The sequence below is a fragment of the Pleuronectes platessa genome, chromosome 19 (assembly GCF_947347685.1).
Source record: "Pleuronectes platessa chromosome 19, fPlePla1.1, whole genome shotgun sequence".
Lineage (NCBI taxonomy): Eukaryota > Metazoa > Chordata > Actinopteri > Pleuronectiformes > Pleuronectidae > Pleuronectes > Pleuronectes platessa.
Window position 1 is genome coordinate 19,922,237 of NC_070644.1, and position 23,867 is coordinate 19,946,103.

The 23,867-nt window shown below is 41.1% G+C and overlaps 2 protein-coding genes across 2 annotated transcripts; both read left to right on the forward strand.

Moving 5' to 3' along the window:
• Window positions 1-8,887: 8,887 nt before the first annotated feature.
• On the forward strand, window positions 8,888-13,938 carry parm1 (prostate androgen-regulated mucin-like protein 1). The gene is made up of 4 exons (XM_053411037.1): window positions 8,888-9,047; window positions 10,053-10,979; window positions 12,515-12,593; window positions 12,892-13,938. The coding sequence occupies exons 1-4, from the start codon at window positions 9,017-9,019 to the stop codon at window positions 12,968-12,970; spliced, it is 1,116 nt and encodes a 371-aa protein (XP_053267012.1). The 5' UTR covers window positions 8,888-9,016; the 3' UTR covers window positions 12,971-13,938.
• A 6,148-nt stretch (window positions 13,939-20,086) lies between these two features.
• LOC128425325 (dentin sialophosphoprotein) lies at window positions 20,087-21,929 on the forward strand. The gene is made up of 3 exons (XM_053411885.1): window positions 20,087-20,226; window positions 20,482-20,549; window positions 21,158-21,929. Exons 2-3 carry the CDS (start codon window positions 20,490-20,492, stop codon window positions 21,593-21,595), a joined length of 498 nt encoding a protein of 165 aa, XP_053267860.1. The 5' UTR covers window positions 20,087-20,226; window positions 20,482-20,489; the 3' UTR covers window positions 21,596-21,929.
• Window positions 21,930-23,867: the final 1,938 nt, after the last annotated feature.

Below are 23,867 nucleotides of genomic sequence, written 5' to 3' on the forward strand. Positions count from 1 at the left end.
CCAGCTTCACAGTCTCCTTCCACTCAATCAAACTGCACCACTTTGTCTACACTCGCAGATATCAGTCGCCCAAATGTTCCTGATTCTGTTCATCAGGATTCATGAATTATTCCCTGAGGAATTGGTGAGAAATGAAGCTATTTGGAAATGTGAAAGAAAGTGAAAATGATTCCTGTCTTTTCCTTCGTCTCATGGTAATTTGTTCGGTAGTTGTTGTGTAATCCTGCCGACAAACAAACAAACAAACAAACAGACAAACACGCAACCTGGACGGCGGTAAAAACCAATAACCTTCTCCCCAACAATACTCAAGCAGGTTTTCATGGTGAATCAGAACCTCGTCTGGATTCTGAAGCAAACGTTCCTGCAGCTCTTCTCTAAACAAGTGTCCCGTGTTATTAACTGCAGAGACGCTTTGAAAAACACGTGGCAGGAGATTCACAGAAACTGATCAAAGTCACTTTCAGCAGCTTCACGGTAGCTGCTCACCCAAATTATAAAATAGTCAAAACATTCACTCTCCTCACTGAGTTCCCGATCAAACACCAGATTCCAAATTTGGAGAAGAGATGTCCGAGTACTTCAGTAACATAAACCAAGACGAGTGCAGTTCTGTATTTGTTTCCCAGCACAGGAGTTCAAGCCTGTGTCTCTGTTTAGACTGGGAACGATTTATTGTACACAGTGATTTGTCCAAGCTGCTCTTTCACAACGTGGTTTCCATCCAGGCGGCGTTTTGAAATGTTAAATTACGCTGCTTGTCCTGTGAGAAGTGGACTCGAGCCATAAAGCACTCCGACGAGAGCAGACGTGGAACAGACGTTTCCCGTTTGAACCTGGGTCGTGTTGTGAAGTTGATAATGGTCATAATGGAACATGTCCCACAAACACGGTTCCCGGGGGGGGGGGGGGGGGGGGGGGGGGGGGACGTAAGACTGTACACGGCAAGTGCATTGATCCAGGATTATTCAGCCTCATAGGAGTTGAAAACATGACGACAAAAACATGTATGAAAGACAAAAAGATTGGACGACACGGTTGGTGTTCGTCTTAAAGAGTGAGAAGAAGTGCATGCATGACAAAAGAGGTTGGAATAAATAGTGACTGGCTTGAAAAGTGGATTATACATCGTTATGGCCACATTAACAGATAATATTCAGGCCATAAGACTTTTAAACTCCTCTGAACTGCAATAACTCACCAAACCAGCACCGTGGCATATTTGCATATTTGCACTACTGCACAAATTGCACTATTGTTGTTTTATTTTATTTCTCTCTTCATCTGTAAATATTTATATATATATATATTTTATTTTCTATTTTCAATGTTGATGTTCTATTTTATACTATTTCTATATTTTTTGGGGGGTTGTAATTACTTGAGCATTGCTAGAAGAGAACCTGTGACTCAAGCATTTCATTGCCAGCGACTCCTTAATGTTATTGTTGTGCATTTGACATTAAAAATCTTGAATCTTGAATCTTGAATCTAATGAAAAGGGATGTGCACAACCAGCCTGCTTCTTAATTGGACACAAACATTTCTATATGTCGATTTGAGATTAATAAGAGAAAGAGCAGAGGGGTTCAGACCCTGAAGGAACTGGCTTGTTAGTCCTCTTGTGGATTTAAGTTCCAGTTCACGACCCTGGAATAATCGTGTCTTTTTTCTTTTTTTTTGCCACCAGTAATTATTGAGGTCAAAGTATAAATATGCAAGGCTGGAAATTGATATGCACAGTGAAACAGCTCTAATCATCTCCCCTCTTATATCATAACCAGAGCAAAACCAGACAAATGTAGCCATGGTTTTACCTGAAATTACAAAATGCAAAATAAAACTGGCGGCAAAATAGTTCACAAACCTTGCCTCCTCTATGTTAGTGGATGGGACAGAACAGGAAACCAGGGGACGGCCGTTATAGATAAAGTGTAAAATAACCCTTTTCTGTCACATGTTCTACGATGATTTGCTAAAATATCACTAAAACAAAAAGTGCTGCTGTGAATATTAAATATAATGACTGTTATTTGAAATGTTGAAAGGGAAGTAAATGCGATCAGCCCACGGTTTGTGACGCTGAGCCGTGATACATCCAACACGAGTCTGTGTGCGCACGCCACTCAGCGATCTGCCCCGACGCCTCCCGGGGACATCACCTTTCCGAGGAGCAACATGGCAGACGGGCTCGTTGAGAGAGCGGCGGCTCACCCACGAGGCCACTGATGGCCGCAATCAGCAGAAGAAGGAAGAAGGGGACTTGAGACGGCAGCTCATCAGCTCTGATAAGGTCTTTTGTATCACCTCTGATTGAGTTGCAATACTTAGACGATGCAGTTGTAATGACATCCATCTCCGGCCGGGGCCTGGGTGTGTTGCCTGAGAATCACGTTGTGTTCATGTGTGTGCGTGGGCGCCGCCGGGATGAGGGGAGGACGTGAGGAGTGTTTGTGTTCCGGGAAAATGTAAACAAGGAGAAATTCAATCTACAGTCACACAATCGGACACAATGTGAATTCAAGATAAGTGAGAAAGTAGACGCCACACTTTGAAAAGGACGTTTACATTATGGACGTTGTGAATTACAGTGACTCCACCGAAGAGGAAATATAGTTTGTGGTGTTTAACCGACATTAACCAGGGAACCTTCTGGGGATTTATACATTTCTGCACCAGGGCTCTCACGTTTCATTCGGGGGCCTGTTTTCAAATTCTACTTTAGATGCGGATCACACGTCTTCAGTCGTCTAATGATCCAGGAGAGGGTGCTCACTGTCAGTTTGACCTATTTCATGCCCTCTTGACCAATGAGATGAAAGCCAACGATGCTGGTGAGCAAAATCGTGGACAATCAGGACATTGAAGTATTTTACCGGGTTCCACGCGGCAAAGTAACAAACAGAGGTCATGTTGTCTGTTGACTTTTTACCATGCAACTGACAGGTTCACCCTCAGAGTTCACTTTGTCTTTGATTTATATCTTAATATCTCATATTGTCGTCGGTGCTTTCAATCTCAACCAGACTAAATATATAAAAGCTTCTCAGATGTGAGTGGTTCTGAGTATTTCATTTTCTAAAAGCACAAATTGAGAATGTTTTCGTTTTGGACTGTTTGCTCAAAAAGCTAAATTATGTCAATTATGTTTGGAGAATCTGAGAAAGAGCTTTTGTGACAATTTTCTGAAGTGAATAAGTGACGGCTGCCTTTCATACTCCTGCTTCATTTCACCGATCCATCAAGAGGGGATGCAATCTACCTCAGATTCGTCTGATGCAACACTGGTCTGTACATTTGGAATTCAAACCGGTCGTTACTGGTCACTTCTTCCCAGAGCATCTCCTCCAAACCCCTGCTGGTACGATCAGAAGTAACCGAGGCATCTTCACCTAAAGACAAACCCAGATAAACTGCTTTTGTGCAACAGAATCACACCGTGCAATTCAGATTGTGTAGTTTAAAGAATTGTGATCCACAAGAATAAAGACAAATTGAGGTTTGAAGTCCACTTAGTGGCCGTTCAGACCTCTGGGACCTTGATAAGATGATCGGTGGTGGTCCTCGTCAGTCCCCTTGATTACCTGCTTGATTCTGACTTCCTGCTGTTTGCTGCTGGACGAATGTGAACAGCAGGTTGATCACAGCGTCTCTGCAGAAAACAGCTCCCTGCTGCTGCTGCTGCTGGAAACCAGGATGACGAGAGGTCGGCAAAACAACAACAAACCTCATGTACAAAGGAACCATTTTATGAGAATGTTATTTTGTGTCCAAATGTACGGTATCACCAACAGAGAAACAGTGTGTGTGTCTCTCTAAATTCTATTTGAAGGTTTATTTCTAATAAAAACACAGTGAGTCTCTGTCCAGAGCAGAAAGCAGTGAGACAGAAAACAATAAATCCAGAGAAATATGTATATGTCAGTAAAATGTGCTGCCTTTACAGCCTCCTCTTCTGGTTTCAGCAAGATACTACAACCGATCTCTCTATTTTCTATCTATAGTTAACGGAGACATTTGAGAATGAGCAGGACAGTATGGAGCGTGGTCGGGATGAAATGAGAAATCAGTTTCCATGTGACCTATTTTCTCTGGGCTTCAAATCAGAGCTCAGCTGCTGATCTCGGGCTTTGCCAGCGGGTGGAGAGAAAGACGCCGTGGTTCCTTTTGGCCTGGGATTAAAATCCTCTGAGGGTTGGGTGGAAATCTTCTGCCTGTCCCCCGAAGCTCCTGTCTCCTTATTTGTCTTTTTCCAGATTCATGAGGTCAACGTGACCTTTGACCACTAAAATCGGATCAATTCATCTTTGACTCCAGTCGGACATGAGGTGTCGTGGTGAAGGCAACAACAAACATGTTTTGAGAGGCCACCGGGACCTTCGACCTTCGACCCCCCCGATTCTAATCAGTTTAAATCACCATTCGTCCCAAAACTGAGGTGAACCTGAAATATTGTGTTTACAAGACATGCTTTGTTAGGTCCAAGTTATCATGACCCTTTGACCTCTGACCACCAAACTCTAATGAGTTCATCCAAGAGTCCAACTGTTCGTCTGTGCCACATTTGAAGAAGCCAATATCTTCAGCCAACGAATATCTCAACTCGCTTTACCCAACAGTAGATTCATAATTAAAGCAGAAATTATGTTTAGAATAGACAACGAAGCCACTTAACATTCAGATTCTCCTCAGTCTCCTGCTGAGCTCCTGAAGAGCTCCTGCCCTCTGCTCGTCTTTCTGTAAAAGTCACCACGCACAACTCTGTGTAAATAAGTACAGACAAACTTCTTCCCTGTGGCATTTCTTAAAGTTGTGCAGGCTTTCATATGGTGCTTGTGTCTGAAAATACCCTCGAGTGATTACCCAGAATGACACTTTATTCCCCGGAACAAAGCCTCACCTCTATAATCTCAAAATGCCAGAGTTCCTGTCAGTCACAGAGCCTTGTTTATTTGTGCCTTCCGGTTTCTACAGTTGGAAACAGTCTGCAGCAGCAGCCGCCTCACACACGTTATAGAGCAGCTCACAGGACGAACTACTGGAAACCATGTTTATCTCAAAGGAATCAAACTTCCATTAAAATCCCATTATAATTCACGTGAGGACACAGTTATTAAAATGAATTAGTAGGTGTTTAGACAGAATTCAGATCCTCAGGGAGAAAACATCATCGTTCTATCAGTTAGAAAATGCCCATTGAAGATAATTGAGCTGGACTGATATGAGACGCCTCAGATAAAAATCACGATGATGAAATATCATTTAATAGCTACAGATAAAATAAGATCAGTCATCAGCATAATTAAGGTTAAATTAATGAACATGCAGGATAACATTTTTACTGGCACGGGTAGTTGTGGAGAAGAGTTGAAAAGTGACCAGAAATGTGTGTGTATGTTGAGTTTAATGGAATTTAAAACTATACGTGTGCTTTGTATGATCCAACAGAACTTAGTTTGCATTGATTATTGATTATTGCCAATTAGCCAAACGTGACCTTTTAAATCCCTGTCTTTAGTTAGATGGAAAATCTAAAACCAGAAGATATTCAGTTCTCACATCCTGTACGACAAGAGCAAAAGGGTTCGTTTAGCATTAATGTCGACGTCCTGCTCATATCCTCACAAATACACTAGTATTATTGCAGTGTTACTAATCACAATCTATTTTGTATGGCAAAGACAGATTTAAACTCTCTGTACTTTCTCATATTGACATCTTCTCCCAGCGGCTGTCGATCGATCGTTAGAATCGACCCCCCCCCCCCCCCCCCCCCCGTCTTCACAGAGACCTGTGGGACTTCATCAGAACAATGTGTGAAACAGAAATCCCCAAAATTTAAAAAAGATAAAAGGTGCCAAAGACCAAAAGGTTCCCGGATGATCCATTTATCTGACTGAGTCCAGGATGCAGCCGCCGCATCAATCACCACATTCCTGCCGTCAATATAAATGCAAATCTTACGGACCTGGTTCGGCTGTTTGGATTACGACTTCGCAGAGGACTGTGCAAAATGATGCTGGGAAATGTCACCGGCTCATTAAGGTCGGGCGACTGCCAACACGGGGACGACGATGACACTGAGAAGAGCAACGATACTTTGGGGCCTTCTTTAAACAGAGAACCATGAAATCACTTCCACCTGCTCATGACAACCAGTGAGCTTCTATCAGTACTAGTCATGTAGTTTATTTCCCATCTTCTATTTCTCCTTGACTTTCTTTATTTAGATATCCACTAATTGATTTGATTTCTGTCTTTAACACGAGATGATGTGTTACACAGGTTTCAGGGTCACGGCTACATCAGGTCATAGGAATTCAGGAGGAGTAAAGTGTTGGAGGAACAGCTATTAAGAAGGAAAATATTAACGTTTCTGGCTTTGAAATCTAATTCAGAATATTATACCCCACTCAGAATTTATCATAATGTGCTTAAATGTTTCTCTTGCTTTGATAGGTCCCCCTCTGTGCTTGTGTTTAATGATAATTAGCGAACATGCAGGGTGAAGTGGACAAACACACACAGACAGACGGATCCCTCTTTTCAGCTCTTACTCTAGAGGTGGATAAACTCCAGCTCCATTCAAACAGCACATTTGAATCAAACTGCTTTCGCCACTCCACAGATAATTACCCCCGTTGTTCCTTTGACTAATAGGCACCTGAAAAAAAATCGCTTTAATGTTGTAGCCTCTTGGTATTTTGCAGCCGCACCATCCCTCCACCTCCGGTGTTACATGAAGTTCTGTCATGACCGTGTGGGCGCTGGTTCAAACTCCAGGAAAAACCAAAGGTCCACCTGTGAGGACTCCAGCTGCTTCCTCACGGTGCTTCTAAACGTCCTCATCATCACTTGCACCTTCAAGATCTATCACTTATGCCACGTTCCATCTTACTTCTCAGATATTGGAGAAGTACAGTTCTTGTTATTCATTCAAGCCAGGCTTTCCTTCACCGCCCTTCCCCACGGAGGTTTCAGTGGCACAGCGTGAGGAGTCCGTTATCCTGGCCTCTCACTCAGGTGCATGAGAACCTCTCATTAATACAACACTGACTCACATTAGAAATGGTGCTGGTTCCAGCTTCTTAATCATGAGAATTTAGACGTTTGAATTCATGTCCCTCCAGGATTTTATATGTCGAGCAGACTGAAAATGAATTAAACACAAAGTAATTAAGTGTATTTTGTCATGTTGTTGACAATATGACCAGAGCCATGTATTGTGAGCTCAGTCAACTTCTAGTCTTTAGTATTTTATCATGTTTTTATCTGTAGTTTTTATTTCTGCCATGAATTACTTTCATTTTTGAAAGCACAGGCCACATTGTAAATGAATATGCTGCCATCTGCTGGTTCATAATACAAACTAGAGTTCTGGCAATTTTCGGGAAAATGTTTTCTAGAGGCCTCCAAACAAATTTAAAAATCACCTACATGTCTTCATTGCTTACTTGTTTATTTTTAGGACATTTTTTAAATCCTGATCTCCATTTCTAAACTTTTAGTCCCATGACTATCTTACTTCAAACTCTAGGACATAGAGTCTGTGTTGTTGAAACCAGGGTTTGCTGCAGCAAGGTCTCTCCAGGGGAGATCACACCAGTCGTTTCAAATCCAACATCACATAATGTCTGAGACTGAGCAGGTGACATTTTCATATCAAGCATTGAAAGACACTTTGAAAGAGACAAAAGGACTTTCAGCTCGTTCTTGTGAAAGTCTTCAGGGACAGAAACAGACACAAAAAGAGACACCAATGTTTTTTTGGAGTCAATAAAAATGTTCTAGCTTCAGAACCCTGGACAACTTGTGGGATCCTTTTCATTGAAGACCAGATAAAACCACTGCTAAGTTTGTGAGCATTGTGAGTTTCCACACTTTCACTCTTTCTTTAAACTGGTTTCCTGATAAATGCAAACACAACACGGTCAGTTCCTCCCTCCGGCTCCTCTGATCAATCACCTGCAGCCAGAAGCTCGACTGGACACCACAGGGAGCAGAGAACTTAGAGCTTCATGAGGACTCTCGTCTCTACGGCTGCTGGGTCTCTAGATGGAAGTTATGATGGTGGCCTTCAACAATTCTTCTTTATTTAAAGACATTATATTTATATTCAAGTGTGACTGAGTCAACAGAATTAATCAGAGACTACAGGACAGATTCCCATGGAAATTGTTGGAAGGATGTGATTAGTCAGGAAAGAACCAGCCAATCAGACTCAATGAAATGTTTATGTGCTGCCCTCTGCTGGCGTGGATTTATAATTACAACCAAAATGATTTATGATTAAAATTAATCTTATCTTTATTGACAGAAAAAGAGCACATTTGATTATTTATTAATTCAATGAATAAAATGACATCAGCACTTATCCAGAATAATAAAAAAGTTTAATACATTATATTAATATTTACTAAAATATGCTCTATTTCTACACTTAATAAATCCTCATGCAGAAGCACAGAGCTGTGTATGAGGAAATATTATTCTTCTAGAATATTTCCGAAATGTTCACATAGTGTACATAGTTTTGCTGCAGCGACATCATAATAGAAAACAATAAAATAAAGTAAATAAATTGATTCGTAGGCTTAATAATTAATACATCAATACTGTTTACACATTTATTTTTCATTTAATGACTTCTAATACAGGTAATACATAAATGACATGCTCATGCAGTAGTAGTATAGAACACTGTATGGGAAGCTTCAGTGATATTGGTGATAATAACCATGTAGCTGTACTATGAAGTACAATGAAATACAAAAAGAATAAACCAAAACATGTCAGGTACTGCTTCCCTTTGGTGTTGAGTTTTAACGACTGCTTTTCTTTATGATCCTCTGTGGTCACCGTGAAGCCTCGCCCCCCCCCGGCTTCTACAATCAGTCACCAACATTCACAGCCACACACACACACACACACACACACACTCACACTCCAGCGTCCCACAGGGGAGTCGAGCTCAGAGCTGCAGCAGTTTGTGGAGATACAAACGGTAGAACACACGATGAGGGTCCGCCTGCTCCCTCTGATAACATGTGAGTACTCTGTTTCGTTTCCTGACTCAGCCTCTCAGCCTCCATTCGTTTCCTTCTGCTGTGAACGAGGATCTCGGTGTCATTAGACGTAATAAAACTTACAATAGTTGTGAGATTCTGACCCGAGGAGGGAACACTTATCTCCATTAATGAGTTAGTAATACTGAATACGCAGGTTCATTGTAGGAGAGTTCTTCTGACTGGGTGATGGAGCTCGGATCTGTCCAGGTGTTGCTCTAGTTTCCGTTTGTGTCAGATTATTTCCTGTACACTAAAGTCGGGCTTGTTTCAAAGCTTCCTTGTAAATATTTAAATTCTGATTTGTTTGAGCTGGTATACAGATGAAGTTAACTTTCACTTTAAATGGCAGAGGGACATAAAGTGACACAACCAAATGTTTCCTCAATGTTTAATGATTGATGTGGTGCAGAGCCTCGACATCTCTGTTTAACAAGTAAAGAATTACAGGAAATATTTATAAACTACAGGTTCTTCTTCTTTGACTTTGACCTTTATTGGGAAACCTGTGGGTAGACTGAGGTAACTGGAATATACATGACCGAAACCAACCTGCCCACGTCGCAGGATGATAAAAACACTTTCCATTAATTTCCTGTTCCCTAAAAAAGTCAGTTTAAAACATTCAGATTTATTCTTTAATGAAACTCACCACAATCACAGCGTTGTTTCCTCTGACACAGAGATTATGTCTTCACTGCTTCTGTTTGTATGATTGTAAGAAGGTTGTCGAATAAATTGTTAAAGAGGCAAATACATCTTGGTGTAAATCCCGATCCCTTAACAATGTGGAATTTGAAGTAATTTGGACACGAGATCCCTTCATAGCAGATCTTTACTTCAGGTTCTATGATCTTTACATGATGCAGCTCAATTACTACAGGTCGCTTCAGAAAGAATTCTGCAACCAGCAAACAGCCGGGTTTAGAACCAGCACCGCAATAGTTTAAAATATACGACAAGTAACAAACATGATTTGTCTTGAAGGTCTACTGTTGACATGGAGCCATTCAAACATGGCAACAAGCACTTCATCCACAGCAGCAGACTCCTCCTCACCTACACCAACCTCTACAAGCAACTACACCACTTCCATCCTCTCCATCACCAGTGATATCTCTCCTAGCACCACCGCCAGTACCTTAGCAAGACCCATCATCAACACCACTGCAGGAACCTTAGCAAGCACCACCACAACCACCACCGCCAGTATCTTACCAAACACCATCATCAGCACCGCCGCAGGAACCTTAGCAAGCACCACCACAACCACCACCGCCAGTATCTTACCAAGCACCATCATCAGCACCACCGCAGGAACCTTAGCAAGCACCACCACAAGCACCACCGCCAGTATCTTAGCAAGCACCATCATCAGCACCGCTGCAGGAACCTTAGCAAGCACCACCACAACCACCACCGCCAGTATCTTACCAAGCACCATCATCAACACCACCGCAGGAACCTTACCAAGCACCACCACAAGCACCACCGACAGCACCAGCAGCAGCGACAGCACCTCCAACAGCCCCACCGACATCACCACCGTCAGCCCCAACGACAGCACCACCACCACCACCTTACCAAGCACCACCAACATCACCACCGACACCACCACCACCAACAGCCCCATCGACACCACCACCACCACCTTACCAAGCACCACCAACAGCACCTCCAACAGCCCCACCGACATCACCACCGTCAGCTCCAACGACAGCACCACCACCATCACCTTACCAAGCACCACCACCATCACCTTACCAAGCACCACCAACAGCCCCACCGACACCACCACCGCCAGTACCTTACCAAGCACCACCTTCGGCACCACCGTCACTACCAGCACCACAAGTACAACCCAAACCTCGACACTGGATCAGGACGGACACAAGTCCGAAGCGCTGAGCTCAGGTACAAAGCACCATAATGATATTTGGTTATATTTTGTGTTGGTAAGTCTGGGAAAGCCAGCAAGCTGTATGATGTGTGTCTCAGTCTGAAGAATCTGGTCATGATCAGCACTGAGAGCCCGGGTAGGGGGCATGCGGCCAGGTGGCAAAAGTTATATTGTCAAACACTATACAAAGCTGTGTGTTAAATTCAGAAAGAACACAATATCCTACAGTATTATCTGTAAACTATGTGTGTGTGTGTGTCAAAATGTGGATGAACGAGTCAGATATTGTCGTATGTTTGCCCAACGCATGACCCCTCCCACAGGAAACCAGCAAATAGAAGGTGACGTGCACAGAGTCAATGCATCCTAGTATCTGTTCCTCCTCCTGTGTGACCTGATTAAGTGTCTGAGGTTAATCTGAGGTTAAAGAGTGAACGTAAGAGCCTCTCACGCTGCTCTGTTTGCTTTACAGTCAAGTCTTCATCACCAGGATGTTCTTCCCCCGCCCAGTCTATCACTCCCTAAACTGCGTGACCTTTGACCTGACCTGCGTTACATAACATACACAGCATTGTGAAATTGTAATGACTCATCACAAGATATTACAAGACAGTTTACCCTGGTTTGTAATAATTACCCAGTTGTGTTCTCTACTGCTAGATATTTGTATTCAGCCATTTTTTCTAATTACTTGTGTCTGAGCTGTTAAACAAAGACAACTTCCATCTCAGGATCAGTCTATATTAAATCTGATAATACGTCTGAACTAAGAACTTTTATGGTGTCCTTCTCAGGTGGTAGACTTTGAACTACACTCTCTGTGAGGGACCAAATTAATACTATTCCACAGCAGAATTAGCAGGTACACAAACACGCAGGTGTTTTTAAATGCCGATTGTATTTATTCCCATTGCAGACAAGAGCCCGATATTACAGAGTTCTTTGACCAGTAGAAAAGGGGAAATTGAGAATAATGTCAGGAACTACATTGGAAATATTTCCCCTGCAGTTATGTGCCTTAGTGGGTAAATACGAGTTCAGGAACTACAGTTAGATACTGGCTGCACGATAGAAATGAAGTGATTTGGATTTTTGGTTTGTTTTATTGATTGAATTCTGGACTTACCAATTCTCACACACATACACACACACACACACACACACACACACACACACACACACACACACACACACACACAACCCACATAACACAAACACACACACACAGACTATCAGGAGGGTGTTGCACCAGTTCCCCGTAATGAGATAACTAATTACTGCTGAAGCTCAAAGTTCAGTTTGGTTTGCTGTAAAACAGAAGTTATCATTCTGAAGAGATGTGTCCATAAAGTCAGAGTTAGTTATCAGGACAAGTCGGTCACACAGAGAGAAGTGTAAACAGCCTGGACACCTCAGGGAACGTGCGTCCTTCTGAACCCACCGAGCTCATTGACACACCTTTAGAAACTGTTTACAACAAGTTTACAACACATTGATTGTCTTTTAAACCTAATAATATTTGCATATTCTCCTATGTGTCTCTTTCCAGGAAGCATTGCAGCTATTGTCTTCCTGTTCCTTATTATCGTCCTCGTAGTGCTGGGCGGACTGTACTACTACAGGATCCAGTGAGTCCTATGCTTTTGATTATTGTCAGATTGTTTAGCTGTTGTCGTTTTTTTGTATCTGTGTTCCTCAAAAATGTCTGCCTCCAACCTGCAGAGGAAGAATCCTGCCGGACTGTTATTTCTGTAGAAAGCTGCTTGCAAAATATTAAATTAAATTAATGAGAAATCTTCGTACAACCGAAGGATCTATCTTTATTTCTTCTTATCCTCCGTCAATAAAATTACAGAGAATAACTTTGTGTGATTTCTGTCGTATTGGTAAACTAATTTATCTCTCACTCTATTTTTCCGCTTACAGACGAGCATCCTATGGTCGTCTACAGGACAGAGAATACAGCAATTTGGTAAACTTCCCCAACCCTATGTATGACCCCTGATGTCCCACCTTTGGACCTCCGACTCTGGAAGTGACACCGACAGTCCTCGGTCTGCAGAGGGAGCCGTTTGAATCCAGTGTTGTTATCGTGTGTAATTGTGCTCGTGTGTAAAAGTTCTGCAACATTACTGTGATACTTGGTCCGATGACTTGACTGCACTCAGCTGCAAATGTTTTATCTCCATTGATCTTTGTTGTCTTGAGCTTCTGAGCTTCAGTTGCAGAGAGAACGAGCACATTTATCAGAGGTGAAGTGATTCTCAATGGACAGTTGTACAAAATGTGAAGACGTGGCTGTAAATGTTAAGACGGGGGGGGAACTGACAATGAAGTGCAAACCTTTCCTGTCGGGATCAACAACACTCATTGTTTGATTAATTAACGTTCAGTGGATTTACATCACGTCTGAGCTTGTTCTCGTTTTAAACTTTCTCACTTATAACTTACTGGAAATAATGAGATTCTGCTCATTTGAAAATATTCACTTATCGACTTAAACTTAAATGAGGAGACAAAGCTCGAGTCTCGGAGAACACACGTATCGTTTCATGCCAAGTTTACACTACGTGAGTTTAGACCTGCTTCTTTTACTAGCTGACACATTTGGATCGGAGCCACTTCCTTTGACTTGATTTCTAGCAGAACGCTGCAGAGAGACGGGCCTATGAAAATAGAGGGTTGAGGGTTCGAGCCTCATTCATTTATCCTGCTTTAAAGCACAATCTTCTCCCATTGTGATCCGCCTCTGATCAACTTCAACTTAAAAACAGACTTTTTCATTCTTAATTGTTATTGGTGATAACTATTTTTGCTTTGCTTTGCATTTCTGACTGCAATTCCTTTAGTATTTATGGAATATCATTTAATTACTGATTGATAGCGTGAGAGTTTAGATGCCTTTCTCTAAATTTCATTGTTTGACAGGATTGTGTTAGATATTTTTGTAAAATAAAAGTGATAAAATAAAAATGTGAGTCACTGTGATGTTTGTAAATGGAAAATTAAAAGGCGCAGGTCATAGATGTGGAATCAGATGGAGGCCATGACGGCTCTCAAAAGTGAAACCAAAGCATCTCGGCCAGCCCCTGGTGGTTGGCTGTTATACAGGTCATAAGCTCTGCCTCCTCAATGGCTTCATTTCTGGATAGTGAGAGGAAGTAGAAATGAATCGTCTATGGTACAGATCTAAATCATAAAAGCCTCTATATGCTTTTAGCCATGCTAAAGGAAGCTGGAAGTTGGTCCACCACATCAGGCCAAACTCAAATATCTCTAGAGCTATAGAACAGATTCCGATGAATAGGTAATGAATCAGACAATATCTTGTCTTGTAATTTGGTGCAGACGTTGATGTTCCGGTTTGTGACTCTAATTATTGTAATAATCCGTAGCTGTGTTTGAGGACAGCCATATGTGAAACAAAAAAAAACGATACGACACCACACTGAGGCGGCTTCAGTGCGATCTCTGCTCCTCACTGGGCTGCAGAGCGTTTATTACTGGGAGCTTTAATAACAGTCCTGTCATCGCTGTCCTCCCATTGTTCCTCTATATCCAAAATCCTTTCTCATGAAATCCTCCTCCTCTCCCGCCCACGCTCTTAATCTCTCTCCCTGCTTTACCCAAACCAGCTTCCACAGGTTCTTTATTCTCCAGTCTAAAGATTTCAAACCAGATTGAGGGATTTAGTTCATCTTAGTCTCATGTGACTAACATACGATGTGTCACCAGTTGTGTTTAACTCTTTCCTAACTTTTGTGTTACAGTTAAACAATTGATTTCACCATTTTTGTTTCTAGAGCCAGACCGATAATATCCCCCTTTCATCTATTTCACCTTAATTCATTCTCTAAATTTAAGTTATACATATCTCAGTTTTCTTTTAACATAGAGTAACTTAATGTTGTTTATGGTTAAATTGAGTATCAAGCCTCAAATTAAATTTCCCTGCAAGTTTAATGTCAGTGTGAACGACGTAATTTTTTTTAATTTGCACAGGAGGGAAATTGTGTATGTATGTATTCAATATAAATAAGAAAATAAGTAAATACAAAAAAAAATCTTATTACTTTGCATCACTGGTTCACCACATTTCTATCTACAGTCATTACTGGGCAGCAAAAGTAATAATAGAGGGAGCAGATTCTCAAGCTGCTCTGTTATTATCAGGCCCTAAATAGTGTGTGTGTGTGTGTGTGTGTGTCCGTTTGTGTGTGTGTGTGTGTGTGTGTGTGTGTGTGTGTGTGTGTGTTAGTGTAGATAATTACATGATATAAAACATGGAATTTAACTTTTGAATTCACTGTTTGAATAATACTGATTATATAACAAATACAAGATGTAAAAAGAGTCAGTGTCGCTGGTACTGACTGGTATGATTATTAAAACTACTGGAATTATTGAAGTGTTTATTCTGATTGAAGAAGCAGAGCAGACACATGAGGATGAAGAGGAGGCGGTTGCTCATTTCTCGAGAAACAGGAAAAGGTTCTTTCCTCCCTCGCTTGACTTTGAAACCACAGACTGAAAACAAGCAGCATGAACATGAGTCAATCACAGACTCATCTTCTCCAGAGAATTCTGCTTTTACCAGATTCAGAGTAGACTCATCCATCAATCTGATCAAACCACCTCTGAATGAATGGGACAACACTGGAACAAAGCAAACCAGTCAACAAGAAAACTGATCATATCCTGATCAAGCTGCTGCTAAATTGACTGAAATATTAAATTTGGAGTTTTAATTGTATTGTGAACATACCAGTTCCCATTTGAACCAGTTTATGTTGAGCTGAATATTAATGACGCTGTTAATAAAAGTGTTTTAACAAACTTACTTGGTATGATTCTGTTCATCTCTGAGCATGAGAAGCTGAAGTTAGTTTAACAAGGTTGCACTACACTTTAAACCCAGCAGATGTCCCTAAGAACCACAGACGGCTTCAGCTCAGAGTGAAGGATGAACATTTTCATCCTCAGTCCCTGACTGGTTTAAACAGCTACCACGGTCCTGCTGCTGGATGACAATGGACATTTAAGGCATTTAAATTATTCAAAATGTCTTCAAGAGGTTAAAAATATATTTGAAGCCACTAACAACAAATAAACCAAAACAGAAAAAAATGCTGATTAGAACCTAGGTTTTGTTTTTAAGTTACATTCTTCAATCAAAGACAAAGAATCATCAAAAACCTTCAGATGAATTAATCAATTCAAAAGTTATGATAAAATGATTAGATTAGATTATATTAGAATCAACTTTATTGTCATTGTACAGTACAAGTACATATACAATGAAATGCAGTTTAACATCTAACCAGAAGTGCAAAAAAAAGGCAGTAAAAGTATAGGAAGTACAGTTAGAAATATAAATGGAATATGAACAGTATTAAGAGGTAAGGTATGATATAAGAATGATGAATACACTATGAGCAATATAAATATATAAATATGAATACACTATATGTGGGATAGGTGGGATGACGCCTCAACAGACTTTAACTAAATCACAACATCTTTATATTGTGTAGCAGAACCTCCAGTGTTGGACGAATGATGGTGAGATATTCTGGGTAGTTTCCATCATATCAATATATCACTCGTCTTTATCAGTGAACGTTTTAAATGAGGTTTTAAAAAAAAAACGTTTGTATATATCTGGTGATAAAGCTTCTGTGTTATCTTGTCTCTTGTTAATCTGCTGTTATCAAACAATTCATAATTTTTCCTTTCCACCATTTTGACCTGAACATCTCAGGTAAACACAGTAGTCACTGTGTTTACCTGAGATGTTCATATCAAGATGGCGGCCGGGAAAAGTCCAGTTTGCTTGGGAGGCTTCCTCACGGCGGGAAACCGACCCGGAAGTGATTCAGCAGCCTCCACATTGAGGTCAGTTAGAATTCTCCGAAGGATGAAGAAAGATAATAAGTAAGGGACTGATGAGATGGTGACCTACCTGCTGCAGCCGGCTGGGCTCCATCCTCGTTGGAGCGGGACTCGGGCGGAGACAGGTGAGCGTCCAGCGGTCAGGTGGTCCAGTGGTCCAGCGGTCAGGTGGTCCAGCGGTCAGGTGGTCCAGCGGTCAGGTGGTCCAGGTGGTCACGTGATTGAGGAAACACCAGCCGCACACTGAAAAGTGACGCGGGTCTATTCGTGGTCTTACGGTAAAAGTCATTGGAGCTGAAAAAGAGCAGAAAAACAAACGTTGAAAGTTTAAAGAAACTTATTAATGACGTTTGATTTGATTTCCACACAAAACATTAATAAGTATAATGAGATGAAACATTAATAAGTTCTTTTAAACTTTATCATGAAAGTTTCAACCTCTGTTTTCAGCTCCAATGACCTTTACCGTAAGACCACGAACAGACAAGCATCAATTTTCATTTTCCCTATTAGCATCTTTAGCAATGTTAGCTAGCATTCTTATTAAAGAAGAAAAAGTCAAGAAAGATAGATTGTTGTTCCAAATGAAACTTTCTCCGATAACTAATATTTCCTCCTTTCTCTTTTACGTGGCGCCTGTTTTCCACGATGGTTTCAGGAGCGGCTTGTTTTCCGGGTGTTTGCTGATAAACTCCCACCGGACCCATCATCCTCCTGACCCAGAAACAGTAAACAACCCTTTTCTTTTCTCATTTTCAAACAAATAAACACTTCAATCATTGATTCACACTCACAAACAATAACATGTGACTCTCTCTGAGGTTTATTGTCCTGTTTAATACTTTTCTTTTGGTAGTTTTATTGTTGTTCAGAACAGGGGATGTTAAGATCTATGAGACAGATTGTGATATGTGAATTTGAGCTGTACAAATACAACGGGAGCATGGATTTTAATATCTTCCCACGGTTTTCTGTCTCATCAACTTTTCTATTGATGCCCTGATTAATACCTGGTATCATGATACTGTTGTAAGCCTGTCTGCCAGCTCACATGACTCAGGATTCAACCACACACTCATTATAGTGTTACTAACAGGAACACACACCGCTGCCTTTCATTGTTCATTGCATATTGTGACGCATGCTGGTGACCTCACGGCTGTTGGTTCAGGGGAAACACAGATCTTGAGATAAACCTGCAAGCAGCATTTATTTAGACTTCTTTTTACTCTCTTGTCATATTTTAATATGAAAAGTAAATAAATATAACCTAAGAATACAATAATAATTTTAGGGTGAGGAAAGGAAATGTATTTCATAATTTTTTTTTGAAAAATGTGGATGAAATTTGACATCAGAAGTGTTATGCAGCTCTGTTTTGCAGCAGCGGTGACACAACCTTCAGGAAATGCTGTAAGTTTGATTAAGACACTCGGCAGTCGCTTATGTTCAACTACACACTCTTATGAGCTGGATGTCCTAAAATAAAATGAAGACAGACTTTATTCCTGAAAACAGAAAGAGGAACCAGTCTGACCTCAAACAGTGACAGGTGGGGCGGGGTGGGGGGGGGGGGGTGTTAGTGTTAACTCATACATCCATGGTTCATATCCTAAACCACCAAGTTTCCTGTTGTGGTGGTGTTTTTGTTTTTAGAATGGAACCAACAGCTGGAGTTTAGCTGTGTTGGTTATCATGTAACCTGAGGAGAGTCTGTGGTTGGATGATGGTAATAATTGACCCGCTGAAATCTTCCCATGAATAGTTCTGGTCTGGATGAAGTGTGTAATTGATGTGGCTGAAACTTTCCCCGGTTATTTCTGATTCCGCCGTGCTCACGACAGGAAGTGGGTTCATGTCTCATCCTGGTCTTCGGGAACTGTCGACAAAGGGATAGACGGATATTCCAGAATGCGTTATGAACGGACGAAGCAAATCTAGATGGCAGCAGTTGGGGGTAAAATACTGATACATGGAAGTATGAAATCTTGAAAAATCGCTGTTCACGCACTAAAAACTAGTCTGTAAACAGTCAGAGTGAAGAGTTATGTTCTATACTCCCGTGTTCATATATGAATTTGAAACAAAAAACTTCCTGGCTTGTGTTCTAAAGTCTTCAGTTCTATAGACTAACGTTGCATTGAAATAACCAATGTAAACAGTGACTGACGGTGTAATGATCAATCTGTCCTGCGGCTGTCAGATGTGTCACTGATACGTGGTTGGTTGAAAGTAGATTTTGTTTGTCACTGTAATAACGTTGGTTGGCTGCTGCTGATGAGGCGAGTGGCGTCCCAGTGAGAGACGCTTCATAAAGGGGCAGGGTTAATGGAGAGGAATTGAGATATCGTGATTTGCATTTGATTATGAGCGAGTTGTCCACCAACCAGAGGCTTGACAGTTCTATCCCAGTCTGAGCAGAGTGTGAGACAGAGAAAACGCTTAAAACCAGAAATGTCAGCCTCACGATGGTGCTACTAATGTGGCCAAGGTGATGTAATCCTGAGGTGAGTGTGATTAACGTGACAAGAAGAGAGCGGAAGAGACGGTGGGGGGGAATGAAGTAACATAGTGGTGTCACACACACAGACACACACACACACACACACACACAGGGCTGTTTGATCAAAGTGTGTCTCCACTCTAGCTCCACTGTAAGATTCCACTGACTTGAAAACGCTCCAGGAGTCTGTCTGTGTTTATCTGCCACGTCATCTTCGTTTCTCAATCTAATCCTGTCAACACGTCTGATTTTCATTTAATCTTGAGAAAACTTCAGTCCAATGTCAACATCAACCATAACACATTTTTTGTAAGAAAATTAAAAATATTGTTGATGTCAGGAAATCTTTCACTGGATCCATTTTTTTTTTTTTTTGGATCTGTACCAAATTATATTCATGAATTATTCTCTGAGAAATCAAGGAATATGTTGACAATTTTTATAAATATTTCATAATGTTACAGAAAGTGAAAAATATATTTGTGGATCCACACAAGCATCGAATGGCATTTTGGGAATTATTTATTTTGATTATACCACAAATATTTAAAAACATAACACATGCGACCAAATAAAAACTTTTCCCATCTTACTCACCCTCCCGCTTTAGTCCCTCCCCCCCACCCTAACCTTAGGCAACCCAGTCTTACCCAATCCTCACCCCCCCCTCACCCCGTGCCCATCGCCGCCCTGCCCAGCCCCCCCCCCTCCCCCCCGGTGTGCACAGGCAGTATTTATGAAGCCGCCCTGGATGGATGTGGGACATATTTCTACACAGAGACAGAAAGTGATCACGGCTGCACAGAGTCTCATTGTTTTAAACCGGATTTAGGTAATTTTCAAAGGATAAAATATCAGACCTGCTGGTAAGTTTCAACCTTTATTTTACTATATTGTTTAAATTTGATGCTCTTTTTGTTTTGATTTCTATCTGACGATGATGGACAACTTCTTTCCAAGTATTTTAATATTTATCTCTGTTGAGAACATAATGGTTAAATGTGAGTTTCATTATGTTTTCAGTCCTGATCTTGTTGTCGTGCTCAGCCTGAGTCAGTGTTTTGTTTCTGGTTGTGTATAAGTGACTGTTTTTGTTTGTGGCTTCGCTCCCTCGCTGACAGGAGGAGAGATGAAGCTTCTGACATCCGCCCTCCTCCTCATCGTTCTTACAACCAGCTCAGCTAGGCCGGTGAGTGACCCACCGCAAATTCATCTTCTCCGTCTGACAGGGCCTCAAATCTCATGTTGCAATCCCACAATGTAAAAATTTGATTTGTGCATATCTGTGTGGGTAGAAAATGAAAATAGTTTGTGGACCCACCCAGCAGTTAATCAGGGGAAGGACATTCTTAGCTGTTTAACAATTGACATGCTGATCCCAAAAAGCTGGCACGGCTTCGCAATAGCACTCGTCCAAAAGTCGGAGTTTAGCGCCAATGGGAGGAGAAATTATATTTTGTATGGATCAGTGAAAACTCATTAAAGTTTAGTGCAGGTGAAGGATCCAGGAATTCCTATTCATTGCCTTTGTGAGAAAGTGTTTGTGCAGATCAAGAAACTATGGATCTAGTGAATGTATTTGTGATTTCCTAAGGGGACTTTCGGCCGTGGTGGAGGTATATGAACCCTCTAATATCCCTTCAATCTCACCATATTAAAAAAATATTCCTGGATCTTCATAGAAATTGAATGCCCTTCTTCCACCGCTCTTCTGTAGTTTTTGGTTAATCCTGGTAACTAAGAAACTAACACAGATGAAAACAGGACTGAGTGTGTAACGACTCATTTCCTCCACAGATCCACTCTGACGCCGACATCTCCGACAGTGACCTGAAGCAGGGATGGCTGTTCGGGAACCACCGGAGATTCTGGCGCTCGTCTGAATCTTCTGCCCAAGATTCCAATGATTCCACTGACTCCTCCGATTCCTCTGATTCCTCCGATTCCTCTGATTCCTCTGATTCCTCTGATTCCTCGGAGTCAAGCGAGTCTTCAGAGGAAGTTCTTGTCACAGATCCGACCAGCCCACCTATGACGAGTACTGCTGCAATGACCACCATGACGAAAGGAGAAGAGCTCCCCACCAAACCAGGCATGATCACCACGGATGACCCGACTGCGACGGAAGGCTCGACCGACACCACGCCTGGTTCCCCGTCCACCGATGTGACGCATTGTTTTACAGAAGAGATTCTAACATTCGCTCCCATCACCGACAACAGAGGAGACAACTAAGCACCTGACACAACTGTTAAACCACATGTTAACACATTAGAGCTTTGTCTACAAATGTTATTTGTCTTTGTGGATCTGTGTTTGGACTCATCGTGTTTATGAATTTGTTGTTTTCTTCACGCTTAGTTTTTGGATTTGTGTCTCTTTTGGTTTATTACTTCCTGTTTTATTTTTTGGTACTTCCTGTCTTTGTCTGCCCTGCATTGATTAGTTTTACGTGTGTTTATCTTATGTCTGTTCTTCTCATTATTCTCTACTGTAGCTTGTGTTTATTTATCATGTGTTCGAGGTGCACCAAACCTGTCGGTCAAATTAAAGACGGTTTACTGGAAAAGTCCTCGTGTGGAGTCTGCATCTGTTATCAATCCTGACAATAAGACCGTGAGGCAGGTCTGAACTCAGGCCACGGTCCAAATCAAGGTTCATGTCCCATTCAATCACGCTGTCTCTATTAACTGGTCAGTATTCTATAAAAATTGTGAAAATAAAAAAATAAAAGTATTCCTAAGGGGAATCAGTTGGGTCACAAGCTGTAGTATTTAGAGACAGTTGCAACAATCAACCTTTTTTCAAGAAAAGTGAAAAGTATTAAAACCAAGAATGTGTATCTGTCAGCAGGGTGTGTCCTGTTGGTCTCGTAAGCTCTCCGTTAAATGTACGTGTTGGCTTCGGGAACTTGGGGATTAATAACTTGATGTCTGCTTCTGTTTTATCTTGTGTTTTCAACTTGTTGAACACCGTTGGACACAGAAAACCAAAAAGGAAGATGATTAATGTGTTGATGAAGAAACTGTAAATACATTTGTGAATTGGTGACAATAAGTATGATTAGATACGATAGGCCACTTTTCTATTTACTACATAAAAATCTTCGTATTCATTGCCTTTTAGATTAAGTTTTTGTTTTAATTTGCATTATTGTAGTGAGGAGACAAACTTTCAAATGACTCAGCCCCATCTAGTGGGGGAAGTTATTAATTGCAACATTTAAGTTTGTAATCTGTACTTTAAGGACGTCCTGGAGAAGGACAGTGATGAAAGGAATGTATATAAGCATTGTGAATGTTGATTGATCTGTTTGATTTGAAGTTGAAGTTTTGATCTGTTGGAATCTCTGACTTTACCAAAGCAAACAAATCTCTTCACTTATAATAGTTATGAACAGATTCATGACTCTTTATTTCTGCTTTTCATATTTCGTCGTCTCACTGGACCTCCTGTCTCTACGTCTAAAACAGACTGTAAATTACAATGGATCATAATTGGATCTTGAGCACCACCTAGTGGCTTGCGTCAATACAGGTCATAAATCTGTCTCCTGCATTTGCCAAATACATTTAAGGTCATTCTTAACACACTTCTTAACACAGTGTTCATGTTTGTCATTAGTTTGGTTTTAATTAGTTGATCCTATGAAATATAGTGAAACGTCATGATTGATAGCTGCGACTGACTGATTGGTCGACTGCATGTGATGACGGGACCTTGATACCGAAGCTCCTCCCCTGATCGCTACCGACTGGCTTCAACATATAGGATTGTGGCGTTCGGGATAATTTAGCTTTACGGTCTTTGATATAAAACAACTGGACACAAACATCCTGTCTTTGTTACGAAAAAGAACTTTATTAAAATTTTATAAATGGTACAATATGATACATTACAGTAAACGACATGAGACAAACAACATGTAGTGTAGGTAGGAACTGTGCAAATGAACTGGACTGTGTTGTACGTCTGAGCCCGGGATGGTTTGAGTTTCTCCATCTACACCAGCAGGTTGGATTCTAGCAAGCGACAAAGCTAAGCCACACAGGAAGACGACTTAATGACAAGTTTTATTTTTTGTTAATATGCTTGAAATGATTATAAATATTAAAACTGTACTTTGCAGTTGTTAATTCGTGATTAAATGCAGTGTTGTGCTAGTGTAGATATTAGAACTCAAGTTTGTGTCTTTGCTCTTTTTGCAGTTGTGACCTCGGACCCTGAAGCAACTCGACAGAGAGGCGGCGGGACAAAGGTCAAGAGGTCAGTCAACCTCCTGTTGAAGGTAGAACTCCTCACATTCAACCACTTTCCCACTGCAGAGTCAAACATGGTGGTTTCCAAGACTGGTCAAGTAAAATATATATATATATACCTGTTTAGAAAAAGCATTTCTGCCTCAACAACAAATAACCACAGAAATATAATCAATAATAATCAAGCCTGTTCAGCTCCTGTTTGGCCCGGCAGTGGAAAGAGGTTGTGGAGTTTTGGTTTTATTCTT

Bases quoted from the DNA above. Each gene is read 5' to 3' on its own strand.
- LOC128425325 (XM_053411885.1), top strand. From the start codon at position 20,490: ATGAAGCTTCTGACATCCGCCCTCCTCCTCATCGTTCTTACAACCAGC. The intron at 20,550-21,157 runs GTGAGTGACCCA...TTTCCTCCACAG, and splicing joins CAACCAGCTCAGCTAGGCCG to ATCCACTCTGACGCCGACAT.
- parm1 (XM_053411037.1), top strand. From the start codon at position 9,017: ATGAGGGTCCGCCTGCTCCCTCTGATAACAT. The intron at 9,048-10,052 runs GTGAGTACTCTG...TTTGTCTTGAAG, and splicing joins CCTGCTCCCTCTGATAACAT to GTCTACTGTTGACATGGAGC. The intron at 12,594-12,891 runs GTGAGTCCTATG...TTCCGCTTACAG, and splicing joins CTGTACTACTACAGGATCCA to ACGAGCATCCTATGGTCGTC.